This window comes from Fusarium phalaenopsidis, assembly GCF_050370095.1.
Source record: "Fusarium phalaenopsidis strain FUZ10S chromosome Unknown contig_32396, whole genome shotgun sequence".
In the NCBI taxonomy this organism is placed as follows: domain Eukaryota; kingdom Fungi; phylum Ascomycota; class Sordariomycetes; order Hypocreales; family Nectriaceae; genus Fusarium; species Fusarium phalaenopsidis.
The window spans coordinates 45,421-66,077 of NW_028145378.1; the positions used below are offsets into that span (position 1 = coordinate 45,421).

At 47.9% G+C, this 20,657-nt stretch overlaps 6 protein-coding genes across 6 annotated transcripts; 4 read left to right on the top strand and 2 right to left on the bottom strand.

Annotated features, from left to right (window-relative positions):
* Positions 1 to 640: 640 nt before the first annotated feature.
* Positions 641 to 1,811, top strand: LRP88_14935 (uncharacterized protein; the record flags this gene model as incomplete). Its single annotated transcript, XM_083251269.1, has 3 exons — positions 641 to 1,262; positions 1,311 to 1,506; positions 1,556 to 1,811. The coding sequence occupies 3 exons, from the start codon at positions 641 to 643 to the stop codon at positions 1,809 to 1,811; spliced, it is 1,074 nt and encodes a 357-aa protein (XP_083092969.1).
* A 33-nt stretch (positions 1,812 to 1,844) lies between these two features.
* Positions 1,845 to 4,031, bottom strand: LRP88_14936 (FAD-binding domain-containing protein; the record flags this gene model as incomplete). The annotated part of the gene is made up of 1 exon (XM_083251270.1): positions 1,845 to 4,031. One exon carries the CDS (start codon positions 4,029 to 4,031, stop codon positions 1,845 to 1,847), a length of 2,187 nt encoding a protein of 728 aa, XP_083092970.1.
* Positions 4,032 to 5,774: 1,743 nt separating this feature from the next.
* On the top strand, positions 5,775 to 6,941 carry LRP88_14937 (Gfo/Idh/MocA family protein; the record flags this gene model as incomplete). Its single annotated transcript, XM_083251271.1, has 3 exons — positions 5,775 to 5,819; positions 5,878 to 6,162; positions 6,216 to 6,941. 3 exons carry the CDS (start codon positions 5,775 to 5,777, stop codon positions 6,939 to 6,941), a joined length of 1,056 nt encoding a protein of 351 aa, XP_083092971.1.
* A 1,599-nt stretch (positions 6,942 to 8,540) lies between these two features.
* LRP88_14938 (transcription factor domain-containing protein) lies at positions 8,541 to 10,238 on the top strand (the record flags this gene model as incomplete). Its single annotated transcript, XM_083251272.1, has 1 exon — positions 8,541 to 10,238. One exon carries the CDS (start codon positions 8,541 to 8,543, stop codon positions 10,236 to 10,238), a length of 1,698 nt encoding a protein of 565 aa, XP_083092972.1.
* A 355-nt stretch (positions 10,239 to 10,593) lies between these two features.
* LRP88_14939 (uncharacterized protein) lies at positions 10,594 to 11,313 on the top strand (the record flags this gene model as incomplete). The annotated part of the gene is made up of 2 exons (XM_083251273.1): positions 10,594 to 10,867; positions 10,913 to 11,313. 2 exons carry the CDS (start codon positions 10,594 to 10,596, stop codon positions 11,311 to 11,313), a joined length of 675 nt encoding a protein of 224 aa, XP_083092973.1.
* Positions 11,314 to 11,822: 509 nt separating this feature from the next.
* Positions 11,823 to 13,391, bottom strand: LRP88_14940 (uncharacterized protein; the record flags this gene model as incomplete). Its single annotated transcript, XM_083251274.1, has 5 exons — positions 11,823 to 12,210; positions 12,263 to 12,639; positions 12,696 to 12,919; positions 12,967 to 13,259; positions 13,309 to 13,391. 5 exons carry the CDS (start codon positions 13,389 to 13,391, stop codon positions 11,823 to 11,825), a joined length of 1,365 nt encoding a protein of 454 aa, XP_083092974.1.
* Positions 13,392 to 20,657: the final 7,266 nt, after the last annotated feature.

Below are 20,657 nucleotides of genomic sequence, written 5' to 3' on the forward strand. Positions count from 1 at the left end.
CCCTTCAGACATGGCTCCTCTGCCAAATACGACGCGCAGTTCCCCGAGACACAAAATTGGGTCAATAGCAGCGCAAAAGAATGTGAGAGCTGATAATTACCCAGCCGTCAACCAATGCTGATATAGCTTGACATAGTCAGGCTTCATACTGGACCGAAACGTCCAGCCCGGAGGATCGCTGCAGAAAGAGATACTAATGCGCGGTTGACCTCACCCCCCACCCATGGAGATAACTTCACTATCGACGACGGGAGAGATCTGGTCCATATCCAAGCGGAGGCACCAACAGCAGTATCACATGAACCTCTTGCCACGGCAGCCTCACCGACAACCCCTGGTAGTTCTACCATCCTCCATTCTGCAGGCTCGGATGGCATGATACCCTCGCCGTCCAGTGTTGACCATCTTTCACATTCACACCCATCAAACTATCGACATGTGCCTACCCAGCATCTACCAGTGTTATCACAGCGAGGGCCTTCTTGGGGCGGTATACTTCACAGCCTCGAGCCTCCACAAGATCAGGAGCGACCGTTGGATGGTGTGCAAGAAGCTTGCCTTCTCCGATACTTTGTCGAGGAGCTATCACACTGGGTAACTCGGCAACCACACTGAAAGATAGGAACGCAAGCTAATCGCGATGCAGTTTGATCTAGTGGACCCCCAACGACTCTTTCAGCTTCTCGTCCCCGAGCGGGCTCGAAAATACCCGCCTCTTCTCAACGCGATCTTTGCTGTTTCAACACGCCGCATGTGTCGCGTTACCACCTTCAAGACACCTCAGGGAATAGTATACCGTGGCCAACACTTACCGAATCTCACCCCAGGTGCCGCCGTCGAGTACATGTTAAAATGTATTCCGGTGCTCAAAGAGTTTCACACAACTAGAGATGGAGAAGCACGCGAGTTGATCGTAACAACGGCTGTGGTATTACGCCAGTTTGAAGAGATGGACGATGAAGAGGACGATGATAGCACCGCCGATGCACCTATGGACGAACGGGTCAACTTCCTGGCGATCCTCAATGCTGTGCTTCGAAGTCTAACCTCGGATGACTTGGTTCACCACCGAGAGCTTTTGAACGCGTCGTATTGGATAGCGTTGAGACAAGAGGTTTACTATGCTCTTCGACGTGGGTACTCACCGCAGATGGTCGAGCCACCAGCCGAGTGGGCAGACATATCACCAGCAAACAAGCTCATCTTCCATACCAGCCAGGTCACAAAGTGGCTCTATGAGGACAAGTCTGAAACTGGTTGGCGTGAGTTTTATTCCACCAAATTTACTCCAACATACTGACTTCCAATAGAGAGGCTGAAGGAGCAGGAGAGATATCTCGAACAATATGTTGTGGGGCGATTTGCCCCTATCCTTTCCCGACCCCCGGACAGGACGAAAGGGGAGGTGTTTCCGACGATATGGTACGCGTCAAATATTGCACTCACGGGTATGCAGCATATGATGATGGCCAAGATGATTCTGGTTGCTGAATCGCCATTCCTTGGGTAAGGATTCTTCCCGGATCTTCTCTTTCTCGCCACTAACCCATCGCAGACGAGGTGATGCAGATGCCCGTGCAGCTTACCGGAGAGCTGAAGGTGACGTGAGGTCACTGGTACTGGACGTCTGCAGTACCGCCGTCCAACACCCGGAAACACCACCAGCTTTAGTGAATGCAACCCTTGCAATTCAGTTATACGGCAACTACTTTACAGACCCGTGGGAAAGGGACGCTTTGAAAGGCATCGTGCAAATGTTCAAGGACTGCCAGGCGTGGCCAGTACCAAAGGCATTACGGGCATTAGATTGAGCAATGTGTAGCATAATAGTATTAATCTTTAACTCAACCAAATACTTCAATCATAAAGTGATACTCTAGCTTGCTTCCGTCTTCACGCCCTCTCGTGGAGAGTTCACGACACTTGTCTGCCAGGATTTCTCCAACAACAGGCGCACCACAGTAAAAGACGCCTACTTTCAACTCTTCGTCTTCCTCATCCGACTCGCCAGTCTTTTCTCGTTCTTGCATTCGCTTGCTGGCCCGGAACTTGAGCATCTCCTCATAGTGCTCATCAAGAATCTTCTCAAAATCCGGACGGCCAAAGTGAGTGGGATTCAGGAGACCGGTTAGAGGAGAGGCAGGATGTTCATCAGTACGGTGCATCTCAAGTAACCAGCGGTAGACATGAGTAGAGATATCCTTGCGCTTTGCTGTGACATGGGTGTTGATGCGGATATCGAGGTGTGGGTGTATCTCGTGCTCACGATGCCACTCCTGGCTCCGCGAGACGTCGTTGAGCAGATCGGAAAACCATCGGAGGTAGTTTCGGTCACGAACCATCCAATGAAAGTCCACGCGGCGATGGTATTCTGAGAATGTGTGCGATTTCTCAGCCTGGGGCTTCTTGCCTTCATTCAACACGTCTGGCTGGACAGCGTGTTGATCTGGCTGACTCGAGGTGTCGTTGACAGTGGCGTCTGAGTCATGACGACCGCGCGGTGCATCGTCACCCGGGCCACCGTGGTCCAGATCATCGTTGTACTGGAGATCAGCGAGGATTCCCGAGAAGGGAGTGACTCCAATACCAGCACCAATGATAATGGAATGGCTGAAGTCATAGAACCGCTGAGCCGGGGCACCAAACGGTCCATTAATTCCAATCTCGATGTTGCACTCGCCGGATTCACCTCCCAGCTGACGCAGTCTCCCCGTCCAGTTGCCATCCGTCTTGATATGCAGCATCATCTTCTGACCGCGACAGAAAGAGACCGTAAAGGGATGCCACTGAAAGAAGCTGATCTGTGGAACTTGGAGGAAAACATACTGGCCTGCCTTGTACTTCCAAAGCCGCTCACTTGGAATGACAGCTGTGATTTCAACAGTCTCCTTGTCCAAAACCTTCATGGTCGCGTTTATGCGATGAAATCCCAAAAACACTCGCACGATTCGCTCAACAATGACCAGAAGCGTTGGGAAGGCGAGAAAGTAGCCAAACATTGGCCATTGAAGCAATGCAGCAGTTCCATGTGCCATCATGAGGCCGATAATCGGGAACATCAACAAGTGGCCCAGTTGGAAGATCTCGTAGTTCCACCTGCGGACTTGAGGGATGCTCAAGATTGACAGCAGGTAAAATAGGCCAAGAGCTGTGATTCCAGTAAAGCCAGGCAGTGATCGAACATATTCGATATAAGGACGGGGTACCATATCAGGCCCAAGGACGTCGGCAACCTCTTGTTCGTTCGCTCGGTCGCTGCCGTGCACAAAAGAGCCTGTCAGATGGCCAAGCGCGTGCAATGTCGCGAGAAGGATGGCAACGCAGGAGATGCGGATGTGAAACTTCTGAGACAGGTCCCAGTTGAGGAAACGCGAGATGTGATACGACCTGCGTAGCCATGTGGAAAAGTAACGCGACATGCTGAGGATGAGGAAGAAGAAGGTCGGATATAGAGCCCCGGCGCATGTCTTGGCCATGACGACACCCCAGCCGAAAGCAGCTCGATATTGTGGAGTTGTTTGGTACTTGACGAGCTGCCATACGCCAAAAGCGCATTGCAAAGAGATGACGAGACCGATAAAGATAATCTCTGGGCCGTGGACTGCCCAGTACGAGCGAATCCTCCGCCACCCCGGCAGCCGCTTGATATAGCTCTTTTCATCCTCCTCCTCCTTCTTGGCCTGTTGTAGGGACGGGATCCTCCACTGGCGAACCAGCTTGGCAAAGTCGTTCCTTGGAATGCGCTCTGCATCGGAGCCCATGATGCTTTTCAAAAAAGCATGTCGAGCGTGGTCGTCTTCACCATCGTGGTCGCGCCGGATGACGTGGTGGGAACTCGGCTTGGGTACGAGTTCATGATGGGTTTCGTCAAGCTTCCTCTCGACTTCTTCGTAGTTGATGTAACCATCCCCATTGTGGTCGAGGTCGTCGAGAAACTCGTCAATCTCCTTGTCGTTGAGGTATTGGACGTGGGTTGAGGAGCGGACTGGGTGGCCCGCAAGGGAGTTGGGTGAGTCCCTCCTTTCTGCCATTGAAAGTGCACTTGATAAACACGTATGGATTTGAAGAGGAGATAATGTCTAAGGCAAGTGTTGAGGGCTAGAGCGATTATAAAATGCCGGTGCCAGCCACAGCCAAAACGAAAGGTGCTCTCATACCAAGCCCGCGTACGTCAACATTTCTGAGCGCCAAGACCCCAAACTCTTGAAAATGAGCCAAAGCAATCCACCACGTCCCCCCCCCAAGAGACGCCGGAATCGATAACCCTGATTCCACGCGCTTGGACTCTCTGCTGGAAACAAGACGGACCAATTACGGGGACCAGATAAGCCTGAGGCATTCGGAAAAGCTTCTAGGCAAAGCTCGGCGTTGCTTGGCTTTTGCAATCTTATTTTTCTTGGTGGTCGATGATGACGCAACAGACTTATCGCGCTAAGCCTTGGAAAACGTCACAGGAGAAAGTCGCACGATAATGACTCCAATGAGATCTATCGGTTTACAATTACATAGAAGCTTTCTTGACTCATGCCAATATTTTATCTCGTTTTTTTTTCAACTGGGAAAACCTCGCTCAGTAAGGCCTCTTGGGAGTTGGACCGCCGATAGGAAGATGGTTCGGGGTGTCTACATTGGCGAGCCCAAGAGTGTCTGGGAATGAACGAAAACGTACCCGGATACCTTCCAGAGGTAAAAGACTGTACAGAGTAGGAAGCAATACGAATCATCTCAACTTTGAGTGGCGTTTTGAATGCAATCACATGTAGTGTCAAAAAGAGCCAGTGGGGCAAAGCCAGTGAGAACCTGTCTTTCAGAAGAAGTCTTGGCGTCTCTAGTGAAGTGACAAAGCTAAGTATCCAGCGTGGATGGTTGCATAAGGAGGCAGGGCTATGATAAATAGCCCGAGCATTGTTGGCTGCGAATCTAACCAAGCTACCGCTCTCAATCCATATATGCTTTCGAGAATGACCACCAGTACGTGCGAATATAGGTGACTAGTTGTTCTTAGAACTATCCAAGTCTAACTATTAGTCAAAAATCTGCCTGGATCATCCTTACGAGTTTCTCAGGTGTCATGGGTCAGTAACTGCTAAGCGATAATCATGTCCGATCTATGGTATTTTATTGTAGCCGAGCCGTAGCCCTGCACCCCACAAGCTCTCACCTCAAGACTCTTGTTTCCTCTATTTGCGCACTCGGGCAATTTCAGCAATCAATCCTTGACTCTGCGACCATCAACCTGATCTCATGATCAGCCTTCTCCACAGACATATTCCCCTGAGCTGTCCCATGCTGCCTCACTCACAACAAGTCACAAGGCCTTTTCGAATAAGCATACAACAATCCCAATAAAGAAAATTTGCGCGAATTACCATATTTGGACTACCATCTTGGGACTGAGCGTGTGATATTGTTGATGATTCCTCCAAGATTACTTGATATGGAACCTAGGGCCGACGGACTACCCAAAGAGGCAAGTTCCAAAAATCTTCAATCGCCGATACCTACCAAATAAAGTAATATCTCATCCTCCTCATCCACTTACACGACGTGCGTTGTACATCTCGTTGACCTTCAGTAACCCTGGAAACATTTCACAAGGCAAGTCTATCCGCAATGATATTTGCATAAGCAAAGGACGTGGGGAGGAGAGGCAACTATAAAGAAGGCAGAGACTCCCAGCCAAGCAGAGACAACCAGCACCTCCTCAGTCATCCTCAAGCCGGCATCTTCAAGAGAACTCAACCTCTTCCTCAGAAACCTTCACTCAAAAGCCCATGTCTCAGCCGCTCAATATTGCTGTTGTCGGCCTTGGTCGTATGGTCAGTGGTCGTTCTCTCACTCCGAGTCGCTTAAACTACAGCCCTAACACACTCACAGGGCAAACGACATGTTCACACGCTCTTGTACCGAGTTCCTCATGCCAAAGTAGTTGCTGTATGCAGCTCCACGCCTCATGAGGTAGAGTGGGCAAACGAGAACGCCGAGTACAAAGAGTTTGGAATCGCTGTTTACAGCGACTACAACGACATGCTCAACCATGCTGGGCTTCAGGCCATCTGGGTTTCTACCAGCACTGATGTTCATGCGAGTCAGTCTCTTGCCGCTATCTCGAAGGGCCTGCACGTTCTCTGTGAAAAGCCACTAAGTACCGATATGGCAGAGGTAAGGATTTGCGAAAATATCGATGTCAGTCCCCAAGCTAACAATTTTGACAGGCCCAAACTGTTGTCGACGCCGCAAAGGCAAACCCTCATCTCAAGGTCATGGCTGGTTTCTCCCGGCGCTTTGATGCCTCATATCGTGATGCTGCGTCCAAGATCTACAACGACAAAGCCATTGGGGAGCCTTTCATGGTCCGCTCCAACACTTGCGATCTTCTCGACGAGACTGGATTCTTTGTTCGATACGCAGCTCGAAACGGAGGCATCTTTGTCGACTGTGCCATTCATGATATCGACCTGTCGCTTTGGTACCTTGGAAATCCCCTTCCTAAGGCGTGCTGGGCCGCTGGCACACTCCAGCACCACCCTGAGCTGAAGGAGCTATCCGATGTTGACAACGCTGTCGGTGTTGTTGAGTTCTGGGGAGGCAGGATTGCCTACTTCTACTGCTCGCGAACCCAGGCTCACGGCCATGATGTGTGTACCGAAATCACTGGAAAGTCAGGCAAGCTGTCTGTCAACGTGATTCCCAAGGCCAACAACGTCGTTCTGGCTGACCGCCTAGGCATCCGACACGAGATTCAGCCTGAGTACTGGCAGAGGTTCGAGGACGCATTTGCGCTCGAGGCCAACGAGTTCACCGAATCTGTCCTCAAGGACAAGCCTGTACCCCTGCCGATTGAGGGTGGAATTATGGTTATGAACATTGGTCGGGCACTTCAGCACGCTTTGCTGACCGGAGATGTTGTCAAGTTTAACGAGAAAGGAGAGCGCCTGTAGAAGACGGCATATAGATGCGGTTGTTCACAATTATTAGTTAAGCTGCGATGAAGATTTACAAAGAGTGCTTCTTGTGGAAATGGATGATGCTTTGATCTGTGAGAGCATAAAAATTGACCTTGACTCTCTCTGTGACACTGTATTTCCTCCTATTTTTAACTCTTCGGTTATATGCTAGTGCACTCGACGGTCTTTGTATCTTCGAGGAGAAGAGCGAGTTGACGATGGTAAACGGCGAGAGTGTTAAACAAGATTAAGAAGTGCTGAAGCTGAGAAATTATAGGTGACGAAGTAAGACAAATCAATATCAACAACACCTCTAGACTTCTTTGGAAGTGAAGATTGCCAAACCATGTCGTCCCAAGCCAGAATAGTGTCGAACAGGTCTGAACAGCCTCAGCTACCCGCCAATTTACTCACTGCGGGCATCTTGCCAATCCAATCTGTCAATCCTCCCTCAACAGCATCCACAAGCCACCTTGCCAGTGCTCCTCGCTTTTGCGACATGGTCCAACCCGTCTCGGCGACCCAACCCACAAAAGCCTTGCCGTCCTCTCTATCCCTCTTCCAGCTCTCATGATCAGATTCTCCGGGGATGCCAGCGATGCGAAATATCGTCTAATCCAGGCCCTTGGCATCCTCCTCAAACGCTTGACTGATGTTGATGATGGTGCGATAGGCTCCACCAGCAACAAGGCGTACAAATGTCACAATGCCATATCGAAGTAAACTTCGAGAATCTTCCGGGCGGACGATGGAAAGGGTTCCCATTGCGTAGACGCGTTTCACGCCGTGCTGACGCATCGAGGGGAAAAGAGAGTGTCTATAGAAGTCGGCCAAGAGGCTTGGATCCTGCTTCCAGCTGCTGATGTTAGGACCAAGAAGTGACACTACGACGTAGCTCTTGGAGACTGCCGTGGAAAGGGCTTCGGCGTCATTGAGCTGTCCCTCGATTATCTGGGACTGGGGTTAGCTTGGGTGTACACTTGAAGCAAGGATGCCCAGGTAGACCAACCTCGATTAGCGGGCTAGAAGACACATCTTCTGGGATCTTTTTGGGGTTTCTTGCAAACGCAACGACTTCATGATTGCGATGGATGAGCTCGCGCAAGAGGCAAATGCCCGCAGGGCCTGTGCCCCCAAGGACGAGGACCTTCGATCCTGGCATGATCGGACTGTAGGAATAGCGACTAGGTACCAAAGAAGAGTAAAGGGACGGATGATTCGATTCCAAAGGAGGTCGATTGAGTACCTATTTATAAGGATCCGTTTATTAATACTGGTTGCAAATGAGCTGATGAGATTCAACTTGCGCGGGCAAGCGACCCCGCGCGGGAGCCAGGTTGGGCGGGAATTGCGTGCTCACGTGGCTCTCTAACGAATTCCTCCCGCCCGGAATCATCTCCGCGCGGAGACTCAAGCCAAGGGGCTGCTGCTCAACCATACTTCTTCACAACAATGCCTCCCGCAGCAAAGACAGCAGCCAGTTGCTGGATCTGTAGAATCCGACACAAAAAATGCGATGAATCATTGCCAAGGTGTCAAAATTGCGAAGCTCTCGAGCTATCATGCCTCTACAGCCACGACAAGCCGTTATGGATGGACAATGGGGACAAGCAGCGCGAGATGGCCCAGCGCCTCAAGGCTCAGGTCAAACGCAATGCAAAGGAGCGTCGAGGCAGGCGAATGATCCAGAAGATCACTCGAGAGATCGAGGGGCACAGCCCGTCAAGTCCGAGCAATCCGCGTTCCTTATCCCCCAGCCGAGATGAGCACTCTACAGCCAGTATCCGAGAGTCAATCACGGTAGACCAAACAACAGACCATCCACTCTCAGATACAGACACTACTACTCCGACTGAGAACCTGCCATCTAATGCATTCTCTACGGCGGAGAGCTCGAGAGACACCTCACAAAGAGACGACCCAACTCATGCGTTCTTCGGCTCCGGATCAGAACCGCTGGTTATCCAGAACGAGCAGGATCTACGATTTGTCACGGCCTACACAGACTACATATTCCCTCTTCTCAATCCCTTCTACCGTCCGACCTTTTTTGAAGGGGGCCGTAGCTGGCTTCTGGTCTTTGCCATGAGAAACACAGAATCATGCCAGCTCGTCATCAGCCTGGCAACATACTTTCTCTCAGTTGTGCCCATCTTTCCAGGTCCTGGCCACAGGGTGTGTTCATCACATACCTGGCAGCAGGTGCAGAGTCAATCAGATCTCGCCGTCAAGGGCATGCAGCAGAGGGTGGAGGCGATAAGCCGCTGTGGTGTTTCGGGCAATCTTTTGCAGAGCACTCATCTGTTAGGCGACATCATGTTGCTTCTCAAGTTTGAGACCATGACGGGCTCTTCTTCAAGTTGGAGCGTTCATCTCTATGCGGCAACCGTTCTTTTTGAGCAATTCCTCTCATCACCAGACCTTGACGACGACATCTGGAAGATACCGTCTGACGTGGAAGAAGTCGTCTCAAAATCAAAGTCGGCACTCTCCACGAAAGAAGCACACAGATTTGAAGCGTCGCAAACAGCATTCCGGTTCTTCAGTGCGGCTGTCATAATCGCCGACATTATCGCCAGCACGGCACTAGGACAGTCGCCTCTTCTTCGGGAGCACCATGAGAGGGTGCTGGGCACTCGAGAAAAGCCCCATCTCAATCTGGAGCATATCGTGGGCTGCGAAAATTGGATTTTTCTATCCATTACAGACATTGTCGAGCTTGATTTATGGAAGAAAAATGCCAAGAAGAGTGGTGCATTTTCGTTGATGGACTTGATTCAGCGTGCCAGCAGAATCACTCAAGATCTGGATAATGGCCTAGAAAAGTTATCTGGTTCCAACAATGAGAATTCACGCAACAAGGACGGCATCTTTTCCATGTTTAATCCACAGCGAGGGCAGTCCATTGATCACAACATTGTCACTCGCATTTGGGCCAATTCCGCGAGACTCTACCTTCTCGTGGTTCTCTCAGGCTGGCAACCAGGAAGCAGCGAAATACGAGAGATTGTCTCAAAGAACCTCGAGCTACTCAAGAACCTGCCTTCCCCAAGTTGGCTGCTCGCTTTGGCTTGGCCTTTCTGCGTGACTGGCTGTTTGGCCACGAAAGAGCAGGAAGGTGTCGTTTGCGACATTTACGAAGCGACTGAGCCGTTGAAAAATATCGGACCGATTTCAGAGGCAATGGGAATTATTAGGCGCGTGCGGGAACAACGCGAGGGACTAATCGGAGAGACATGGGATATGTCATCATGCTTTGGAAGCATGGGAAGAACGGTTCTGTTAATCTGATGATCTGACAAGCTGCGATAAGATACCAAGCATCAAGACAAGATTACAAAGCGGCGATAACCTCGTTTCTTAGGTGGTATCGGCAATGGCCGAGGTATCAATGGCCGTATCAAAGACCCAGGAAACACGCAAGTGGCTGTTCCCAGCCCCGATTTATTCCAGCCTCTTTTTTCGTCTGCGCTCTTTTTTTGTGGGGGGGGACCGACCGACGTTTATCCCGCTGAACCGCCCAAACCAAGTTCGGGGACTTGGCCGAGGGAGAGACGCGTCTTTTGAGTTTCAAGATCTCGAGCCTCGATTGAGCCTCACAATCATATCCGTATACTCCCCTTCTATCAGGTGTATAATCTTTACAATGGGCATCATTCGCAAGGCCGTCTTCACTTCCCTCCTCGGCACCTCCACCGCCGCCGCTTATCTCGCCGCCAAGAACCCCGTCATCTCCCCGCTCCCGCCCAATGATCCCATCTGGTCTGCCCGCATCTACAAGAACCACAACCCCAACCGCAATCCCGCCACTCAAGATGTGTGCATCAAGCGTATTCCCTTCAGCAAGATCCGCCCCGAGCTTCTCCAGAAGGATGGCGATCTAGCTCTCGAGTTCTGCCGCGGCTTGTGGAGTGGCTGGGGTGAGTAACCCGCTCATCTTGAGAGAACCTTGATTGACTTTCTAGGCTACGCTGTTCAGCGCAAGTACCTCGAGTACAAGTGGCGAGGTCCTGAGACTGAGGAGCAGCTGTGGGATAATGAGCAGCTCGCCGAGAGCACCTACGACAAGGGAACTAAAATCACCGATCACTTTGAGGTTGTCGAAAAGACACCCACAGCCATCACTGTCCGCTGCGGTGACTCGCCTCGTAACCACGCTGTGCGACCTTCTGATGGCCTCTTCACCATTAGCGCCACTATTGACAAGCAGCGGGAAGAGGTTGAGCTGAGACTCAGAAGCTGCCTCTTCTCCAGCGAGGGCAAAATCCCTGGTATCAAGGGTCCCATGCCCCCGTGGATGGAGGAGCTGCACCAGTGGTATGCTCGGATCTGGTCCGAGACGGCCTCATGGAAGCTTCTCAAGTGATCAATTCGGGCCGGTTTTCATTGCAATCCCCAGAGCGGCTATCATTCACAGGCTGCTCGCCATCTTCGTTGGAACATATGCACCTGGTGCTCCAAACACTCGAGGTGCTGGACTTGTCGGAGACACTATTACGTTTTACAGAACAATAAACCCAATTACTACATCTATTATGGCACCGATATATCACACCCATACCTTTACTATCTTCCCCATCATCAAGTCACTAAGAGTATCACGAAGCTTTACCTTAGCTAGGCTGGCACATAATCTCAACAAGCAGGGAAGGGAAATTATCAAGGTGGGCATTATGGCAGGAGTCGCCAGAGTAGTCTCTTTTATTAAGGGAATTCTCAGTCCGCACCTTTCACTAAGAAAGACCTGATTTCCTCGCCAAGAACTGAGGGCAACCGACCAAGAGCGCTGCCAATGATACCTCGCAGGCCTATCCTTTCGTCCGAGGACAAAGAGGTTCAGGCCACCCATGCTCCGACTTCCCTGAAAATCCTCGCTTAATAGCTGGGGTGGCCGTAGTGACCCTGGTGCTTCTTAAAGTGAGAAGCCTTGGGACGTCCAGAGCTTTGTCCAGAGAGCGAGTTGAATCCCTCGCGCATGGCGGTAAGACGGCTCCAGTCCTGGCTGTCCTGAGCAAGACTCCAGGCAAAGATACCTCCGAGACCCTTGGTGGGGACCAGACCGTTAATCTTCTGGGTGATCAGGTCGGCGGTATCCCAGGTCCAGTACAGAGAGGTGGTGGCATCCCAGTACCACTGACCGCCAGCAGCGGTATCAGTCTTGCCGTTCTCCATGGCAGTGAGGAAAGAACCCGAGATGTCGATACCCTCACATCGGCCAAAAGCAGACTGGCAGCCAGTGCTGCAGTGAGCAGTAGAGTTGCCACTATATCACACGTCAGAAAACCTTCGATATAGGTACACAGAAGTTGACTCACCAGAAACCAAACTGACTGCAGCAAGTAACCTCACCACACTTGAAAGAGGTACCAGCTCCACAAGAACCATCAGGCGAAACAGTCAAGTTCTTAGGCGCCTCGACAAAGTTGGCCTTTTCAAAGGTAATGGTGCCAGACTTGCCAGTGTCGCTTCCATCCGCAGCCTCGAGGAGCTCGGTAGGGCATCCGGTGGGTTCGGTGCACTGGACTCCCGCCTTGGTGGTGAACCACTTGGCGTAAAAGGCGAATCCAATGTTGAGCTTGCTGGGCTGGAAGCCGCGGGAGATGTAGGCGTCGACGGCCTTGGCGGTTCCCTCGTAAGAGGAGTGGTGGGTGGTGACGCTATCACGGCGGTTCATGAGATCATAGGACATGATCTATTAAACAGTTAGAACTCGCTTTAAACCATCTTCTGCATCTTCCAGGTACTCACGTTGACGTAGTCGACAACAGCGTTGATCTTGGGAACCTGTTCATGAGTGTAGGCAATCATATCCCGCTCAAGACCAGGAACGGCAATGGAGAGCTCCTTGTCGCCAATAGCGTTCTTGATCTCCTTCAAGAGCTTGGGGTAGCTCTTGATCTCGTCGACCTTCTTGGAGTTGGGGATACGCTTGTAGTCCTCGCCGTTGCCTGCAGGGTACTCCCAGTCGATATCTTGGTCTATTAGCCGTCTGTCCAAACACTCAGGTGGTAATACATACCGACACAATCGTATCCAAGTCTGGCCAGGGTGTCTGCGACGTTCCTGGCGTATCTCTTGCGCGTCTTGTCGGTCTTGGCTCCCGCACTGAAGCCAGCAGTGTCGGCCCAGCCACCAATAGCCATGCAGACCTTGGTGCCATCGTCGAAGAGGGCACGGATCTCGTCGAGAGGCTTGAAAGGCTCATACTTTCCAGCGGGCTCGGCAGCAAAGAGCGAAGAGTTGGCAAAGGCGGTGATGACGTGGGTGACACCAGCGGTCTGAGACTTGTCGGGAAGGTTGGCCGTATGCCACCTAGAGAGATATTAGAATGAAATTCGTCGAGGCAACGGTAAAAACTGACTGGTCAAAATAAAAGATGTAGTTAGGCGCAGCAGAGGCAGTAGTGGCCAAAGCCGCCGTTCCAAGGACGAGAGGAGAACGCATGATGATAAAGTATTGTGTAACCAATTATAACAAAAGATCAAAAGAGTGACTATGCACAAACAAATGAGTGACTACGCAAAAGTGAATGAGTGACGATGCTTGATGCTGAGGACGGAGCATTACCATGAGCGGGAAGTCCTCCGCAGATATAGTCACCGACGGGCCGACACTGACCAGGATCGGTGATCAAAGATGATGATTTGACTTCCGTATGAGCTAGATTTGTTCAAGAGAGTTCGTGGTGGTGTGTGTCATTCAAGCAACTAGCTAGGATGAGACCCTTGCACGGCAAGCTTGGCAACATCGAAAGGGTCCCGCGGGTATGCGGGATAGAACCTGGAGAGAAGACACGGACTTTCGAACCGACGGCTCTTTCCGGTTCTACATGGTTGGGCTTGTGATGCTTGTCCAATAAACGCACCATTCTGGCTTGGCATTGAAAGACCCCGTGGGCAATTGGCCTTCTGTCAACAGTTCCATCCCACTCTGCACCCGAGATTGGACAGCGATGATCCTTTAATCCCTTATTTAACAAACTTTTGTGCCTTATTAGCCTGTTGTCCGGTATTGCCGGGCCAGCATAACCAACATAGAGTTTCAGCATTAAGCTTTGCCGAGTGGCCCCTTTAATTTCCCAACGACCCGGCACTTGCGCTGCCCTACGGACAAACGTTGAAGCCCGAGCACGCCGGAGCCCTGGACCTTGATGGTCTTCCCTGCCATGGAACTCGATAAGCCTTCTGGAAGCTTTCAGGTTTGGCCAAGATCTTGGCTGGTCGAACACATCATATAAAGTTGACGCGAGTGTCTAAGCCATGATTGGCAGGTCGGTAGTTCTGAGCTGTGGCCAGGTTTATCCGTCAATGGGAGCGAGGGGCAACGTCATCGTGTTCCCTTCATCTGACTTGCTTTGTCTGGGGGTTTAATTAATCGACTGGTGCATGACACTAACGGCATTGGAGTCGGGAGTGATCCGAGTGAAGCCAGCCAGCATCAACTTTCAATTACCGGACCGGCTCAGAAAATGTAAGCATACGGTTTTTCAGGCGAGATGTGTTGAAAAGGGCAAAGTAATTACCAGGATTCTTATTTCGAGGGTGATCGGTGTCCGTAGATGACGGCGGCACCCAACCACCTGGTTCCGGCACGGGGAACCCTGGGAGGCTATAATGGTTTTAGCTCACTTACAGTAAATTCTTCAAAATGAGCAAAGATCCATATTTGAATATCTCGCCTTAACCATGCCTCAGTTACTTGATGTTGCTCTTGATAGCATACTCAACTAGCAGTTCAGGTATTGCCCAAGGACACCATTATTTTGACTTTCCAGCTACAAATAAATACTCAGCTTACAAATGCACATAATATCACCATGATGTGCCACCCTACACTTCAGTGAAGGTGTATTCATTGCCTCATAGACGACGGTGATATCGGTCTTAACATCACGTCATCTTTCGGCGCATTAGTCAGAATAGTTGCAGTATTCCACCGCTTGGCTCCTCAAAAGATCAACCCTTCCCCTCTTTCTCGCATCAAATCTTTGCGACCTCAAAACCCAGCAGAAGCAGCAATAAATATCTCTAGCAATGACGCAGATCGGCATCTTCCCCGCATCCGGGGCGCTCGGGACAAGCACGTATTCCCACCTCTTATCAATCTTCCCAAATAATCGGGTCACTCTCATCAGTCGATTCCCTGAAAAAGTACCTCAGAGGTACATCAAGAGTGGGGTTTCTACTCGTCAAGCTTCATACGAATCGAGCCCTGAGGATCTCGAGTCTGCTTTCCACAGGATCGACGTGCTATTCCTCATTTCGTTTCCAAGTCACGTTCATCAGTACAGGACCAAGGTCCAAACCAAAGCAATTGATGCCGCTCATGGAGCTGGGGTCAAGAACATATTCTACTCGTCCCTTGGCTTTGCATCCTTGGATAAGGAAACCACGAAAGCAGAGGTGATGGGAGCGCATCTTGACAGCGAGGCTCATCTCAAGGCACTCACTCGCAAAGACCCTGGTTTCTCATGGACCAGCATCCGTGAAGGGCTCTACAGTGAATCATACCCAATCTACACTGCCTTTTTCGACATAAAGAAACCCTCTTCCGAGATTCTTATCCCTCACGATGGAACTGGTCCTGGTGTAAGCTGGGTGAAGCGAGATGAACTAGGAGAGGCAACTGCGCGGCTCATTGCTTCCTATGCCGAATCGCCGTCAGCCTTCAAGTACACAAACCAAGTCGTCACTCTTACAGGGCCGAGATCATGGTCACTGGCCGAAACCGTTCAGGTTTTGGCCAAAGCCACGAATCAAAATGTTCGGATCAGACAAGTCAGTGTGGACGAGTATGCCGCGCAGACGCAGGTTGTTGGGAGATTCGGATCTAAGGAACTCGCCACAACCTGGGCTACCGCGTGGGAGGCTATACAAGCCGGAGAGACAGAAGCGGTAACAGAGACGTTGGGGCAGCTTCTGGGAAGAGAACCTGAAGCTTTTGACAAGACAATTGAGGATTTAGTAAAGACCAACTAGGAAATTGACTAAACACGGAAATAATCATATTCAATATCTATCAAGTCGCAAGGTAGAGCGCACCTGAACAACAAAGTTAGCTTTTCAACATCCTAAAAAGGATTAGTTGTAACGTACATGATAAGCATGCGTCGCATGCAAGCATGCGTCGCACTTTTCCCTCCTACACCTAACTTTTCATTTGATCAATTGATTCTTCAACCATTAAATATGTCAGACCTCCTAAATATTGAGGCTAAAACTCTTCTTGCTCTTCAAGCACTTCAGAATAACCCAAAACTAAGCATCCGACGCGCTGCAAACCTCTATAGGATCTCCGAGCATAGGCTATGTCGCCGGCAGAATGGCATTTAATCGCGACACGATTGGATCCCCTAATCGCGTCGACTATCTAATCTTAAGGAATAGATTATTATTTACTTTATTCTTAACCTAGACTCACGAGGATTTCCCCCTAGACTGCGTGGTATAAAAGAAATAGCTAATTAATTACTTATTGACCGCGATGCGCTATTAGTCGGCATGCATTAGGCTTATAACTTCGTTAGATAATACCTAGAGCTTAAGATATATTTTTTTTAGAAATATAACTACTAGAGAGCTAAGTGCGAAGATCTAGCTATTATCTATAACTAGTTTATACTTATAGCGAATATAATCGCGAAGTATAATATTTAATTAGATAATATCTATAATATTAATAAGACTAGCTTTATAATAGGTATAATTTAGAGCAGAATGGTTATTATAGGCATAGAAAGGCGTAGAAAGCTAAAATCAGTATAGCCTAGAAACTAAGAATAGATTATAGCTATCTAGGCGATTAATGCGGATAGCTAAGTGATCCCGCTATTTATTATCGGTGCGGGCTAATATTACCTCGCTAATTAATACTAAGAAAGTAACCTCCCGGGTAATTAGGCTATTATAATAACTTAAAATAGCTAGACTAATAATAAGACTAGTCTCAAGTGGCTTAAGTACTTTAATTAATATATAACTAAGTAATTAAATAATTATTATTATCTTTTAATCCTTAATAGCTATAAAAGTTATTACTTTATTAAATTTAAAAGATATTATAAGGAAAATAAGATTATTAGGCTTTATATATGTAAAAGACTGAAGAATAGAGATAATATAGTCTTTAAAGACTATAGGGTAGGTAATAAAGATAGGAGGTGAATAGGCAGTGGAATTAGTCTTTATAAAAAGCTGATTAGCTAGGTAAGGAATCATAGAGTAATAAAAGTGGGTCAAAAGTAAGATAGGGTTATAATAGAGAAGACCAGCTTCCGATTGGTGTTTTTATTGCTTGTCATAGTTAAAAATCTCAGGAGCTATTTCTAAGAGAAGGCTTTTAGCTTATATAGCAAACTGCTCGGAATCTATTAGCCCGACTCGGATAAAAGTTATACCGTCGGATAGCTCTGATTCCGGGCTTTGAGGCTATGTTGGTTTTGCTAGTAACGGATAACTAGAAGCCGAGTTATGGCATAATAGAAACTAAAACCTATAGGGTTTTAAACTAGGATATTTAAAACCGGATAGGAAATATCCTTTGGAAGGTTACGGCTTTAACGGCGTTATCGGGCTTATGATAAAGGTTTAAGTCCGAAGTTACGTGACCTTCCTAAAAGGGAAATAAGCCTAGAAAGGGCAGTATTAATACTCCCTTATATCTTGCTTACTTAAGCAGCTATTGCTTAGGTAAGCACTTTATAAGAAAGCGCATGAGCCAAAGTATAGGGTAATAAAATCCTAGGCTTATATATTATAAGCATATTTTTCTAGAATTTTATTTATAAAAAACCTTCTTAGAAGTAAGGTATTTTATAATATATTAATATATATAATAAGTAAGTATATTAGATAAGTAAGTATATTAAAAATCTCTACCTTAAAGATAAAAATTATTATAAAAATACTATAACGTACATGATAAGCATATGCACCAAACAAGTATATGCACCAAAAATCCCTCAATCATCACCAATGCCATTTGATCAATTAATTATCAACCAAAAATCATGCCTCAACTCTATTCTAAACGTCAAGTCCTTCTTGCGCTTCAAGCTCTCCAAAATAACCCAAATTTAAGTCTCCGAGGCGCTGCTAGGCTATACCAAGTCAACTATTGGGCCTTACGTCGCCGGCACAATGGCATTCAATCTCGACGCGATTGGATTCCTAAATCACGCAAACTATCTAATCTAGAGGAACAGATCATTATTCAGTTCATTCTCGACCTGGATTCGCGAGGATTTCCCCCGCGACTGCGTAGTATTAAAGAAATGGCTAATCGATTGCTCGCCGACCGCGACGCGCTACCCGTCGGCAAGCGCTGGGCTCATAACTTCGTTAGACGACACCTAGAGCTTAAGACGCGTTTTTTTCGGAAATACGACTACCAGAGAGCTAAGTACGAAGATCTAACTATTATTTATAACTAGTTTACGGTTATAGCGAATATAATCGCGAAGTATGGCATTTGATTAGAAGATATCTATAACTTTGATGAGACTGGCTTTATGATGGGTATAATTCAAAGCGGAATGGTTGTCATAGGCACAGATAGGCGTAGAAAGCCAAAATCAGTGCAGCCTAGAAACCGGGAATGGATTATAGTCATTTAAGCGATCAATGCGGAAGGCTAGGCGATCCCGCCGTTTATTATCAGCGCGGGCCAATATTACCTCGCCAACTGGTACCGAGAAAGTAACCTCCCGGGCGATTGGGCTATTGCGACGACCCAAAATGGCTGGACTGATAACGAGACTGGTCTAGAGTGGCTAAAGTACTTTGACCGGTGTATAACCAATCGATCAATTAGTTCCTATCGTCTCTTAATCCTTGATGGCCATGAAAGTCATCATTTTATTGATTTTGAGAGGTTTTGCTAGGATAATAATATTATTACGCTTTGTATGCCACCTCATTCATCTCATCTGCTTCAGCCCCTTGACGTCGGGTGCTTCAGCGTGCTTAAGAACGCTTACGGTCGAGAAATTAAGCATCTGATCAGATGCTCTATAACCCACGTTTCGAAGACCGAGTTCTTTCCGGCCTTCCACGCCGCATTTCAGGCCACCATGACACAAAAAAATATCAGATCAGCCTTCAGAGGGGCCGGGCTTGTTCCTCTTGACGCGGAAAGTGTGGTCTCGAAGCTTGATGTGCAGCTACGGACTCCAACACCGCCTGAGGAGGTGGCTGAACCATCGACCCCTTGGGTTTCAAAGACCCCAAAGACCGTGCTTGAGGCTTAATCTCAGTCAGATTACCTCGAGAGACGAGTTAGAACGCATAAAAGTAGCTCCCCAGAGTCAATTCTAGAAGCTATACGGTCTTCTTCTAAGGGAACAAAGATAGTTATGCATAAGGTTGCCTTACTCGAGGCTCGGGTCAAAGACCTTGAACAGGCGAATGAGATACTAAGCCGGCGCCGGAGGGCAAAAAGGACCCGACTATAGAAAAGAGGGGTAATGACGGTAGAGGAAGGACGGCAAGCAATTGATTAAATGGATGTTGATGCGCAGGTAGTGGCGGAATCGTCGAGAAGTAGTGGTCAAGGAAGGTCGGCGCGACTAGGTGTTCGGCGTTATAGTGTCTGCGGCAAGCCCGGCCATAATGCAAGGACCTATCAGGTAGTGATTGAGACGTCTGGGGAAGAGTATAGTGAGTAGTTTTAATTGATTAAATGGTTTATGATGTTTTTATTGCGGCTTCTATCTTATAGGTATAGGAAAAGTAGTGCATATACTTGTTTAGTACATATGCTTATCATATATGTTAAATTATTTAATTAATTAAAATTACTTATTATATTTTTCCCCTAATATTTTAATTACTACCTAATAGGTCCTTATATTATAGCTAGGCTTACCGCAGATACCATAACGCCAAATACCTAGTCGCGCCGATCTCCCTTAACCACTACTTCTCGACGATTCGGCCACTACCTATGCATTAATATCCATCTAATTAATTACTTGCCTTCCTTCCTCTACCGTTATTACCCCTCTTTTCTATAGTTGGGTTCTTTTTGCCCTCTAGCGCCGGCTTAGTATCTTATTTGCCTCTTAAAGGTCTTTATTCTTAGTAGTTAATAAGGCTACCTAATGCATAATTGCCTTTATCTCCTTTGCAAGAGACTATAGAGCTTCTAAAATTAACTCTGGGGAGCTACTTTAATGCCTTTTAATTTATCTTTTAAGGTATTTAGACTAAGATCTAGCCTTAAGCATGGTCTTTAGGGTCCTTAAGGCCCAAGGGGTCGACGGTTTAGCTGCCTCCTTAACCGGCGTTAGCGTATATAGCTGCATATTAAGCTTTGAGATTATATTTTCCGCATTAAGAGGAATAAGCCTAGCTCCTCTAAAAGCCCCTTTAATATTTTATTTTATTATAGTGGCTTAAAATGCAGCGTAGAAGGCTAGAAAGAACTTAGTTTTTAAAACATAGGTTATAGAGTATTTAATTAAATGCTTTATTTCTTAATTATAAGTACTCTTAAGTATGCTAAAGTACTTAATATTAAGGGGCTAAAGTAAATAAGAGGAATAAGGTAGTATATAAAGCCTAATAATCTTATTCTCCTTATAATATCTCTTAAATTTAATAGAGTAGTGACTTTTATAGCTATTAAGGATTAAGAGATAATAGATACTAATTAATTGATTAGTTATGCACTAGTTAAAGTGCTTAAGCCACTTAAGACCGGTCTCGTTAT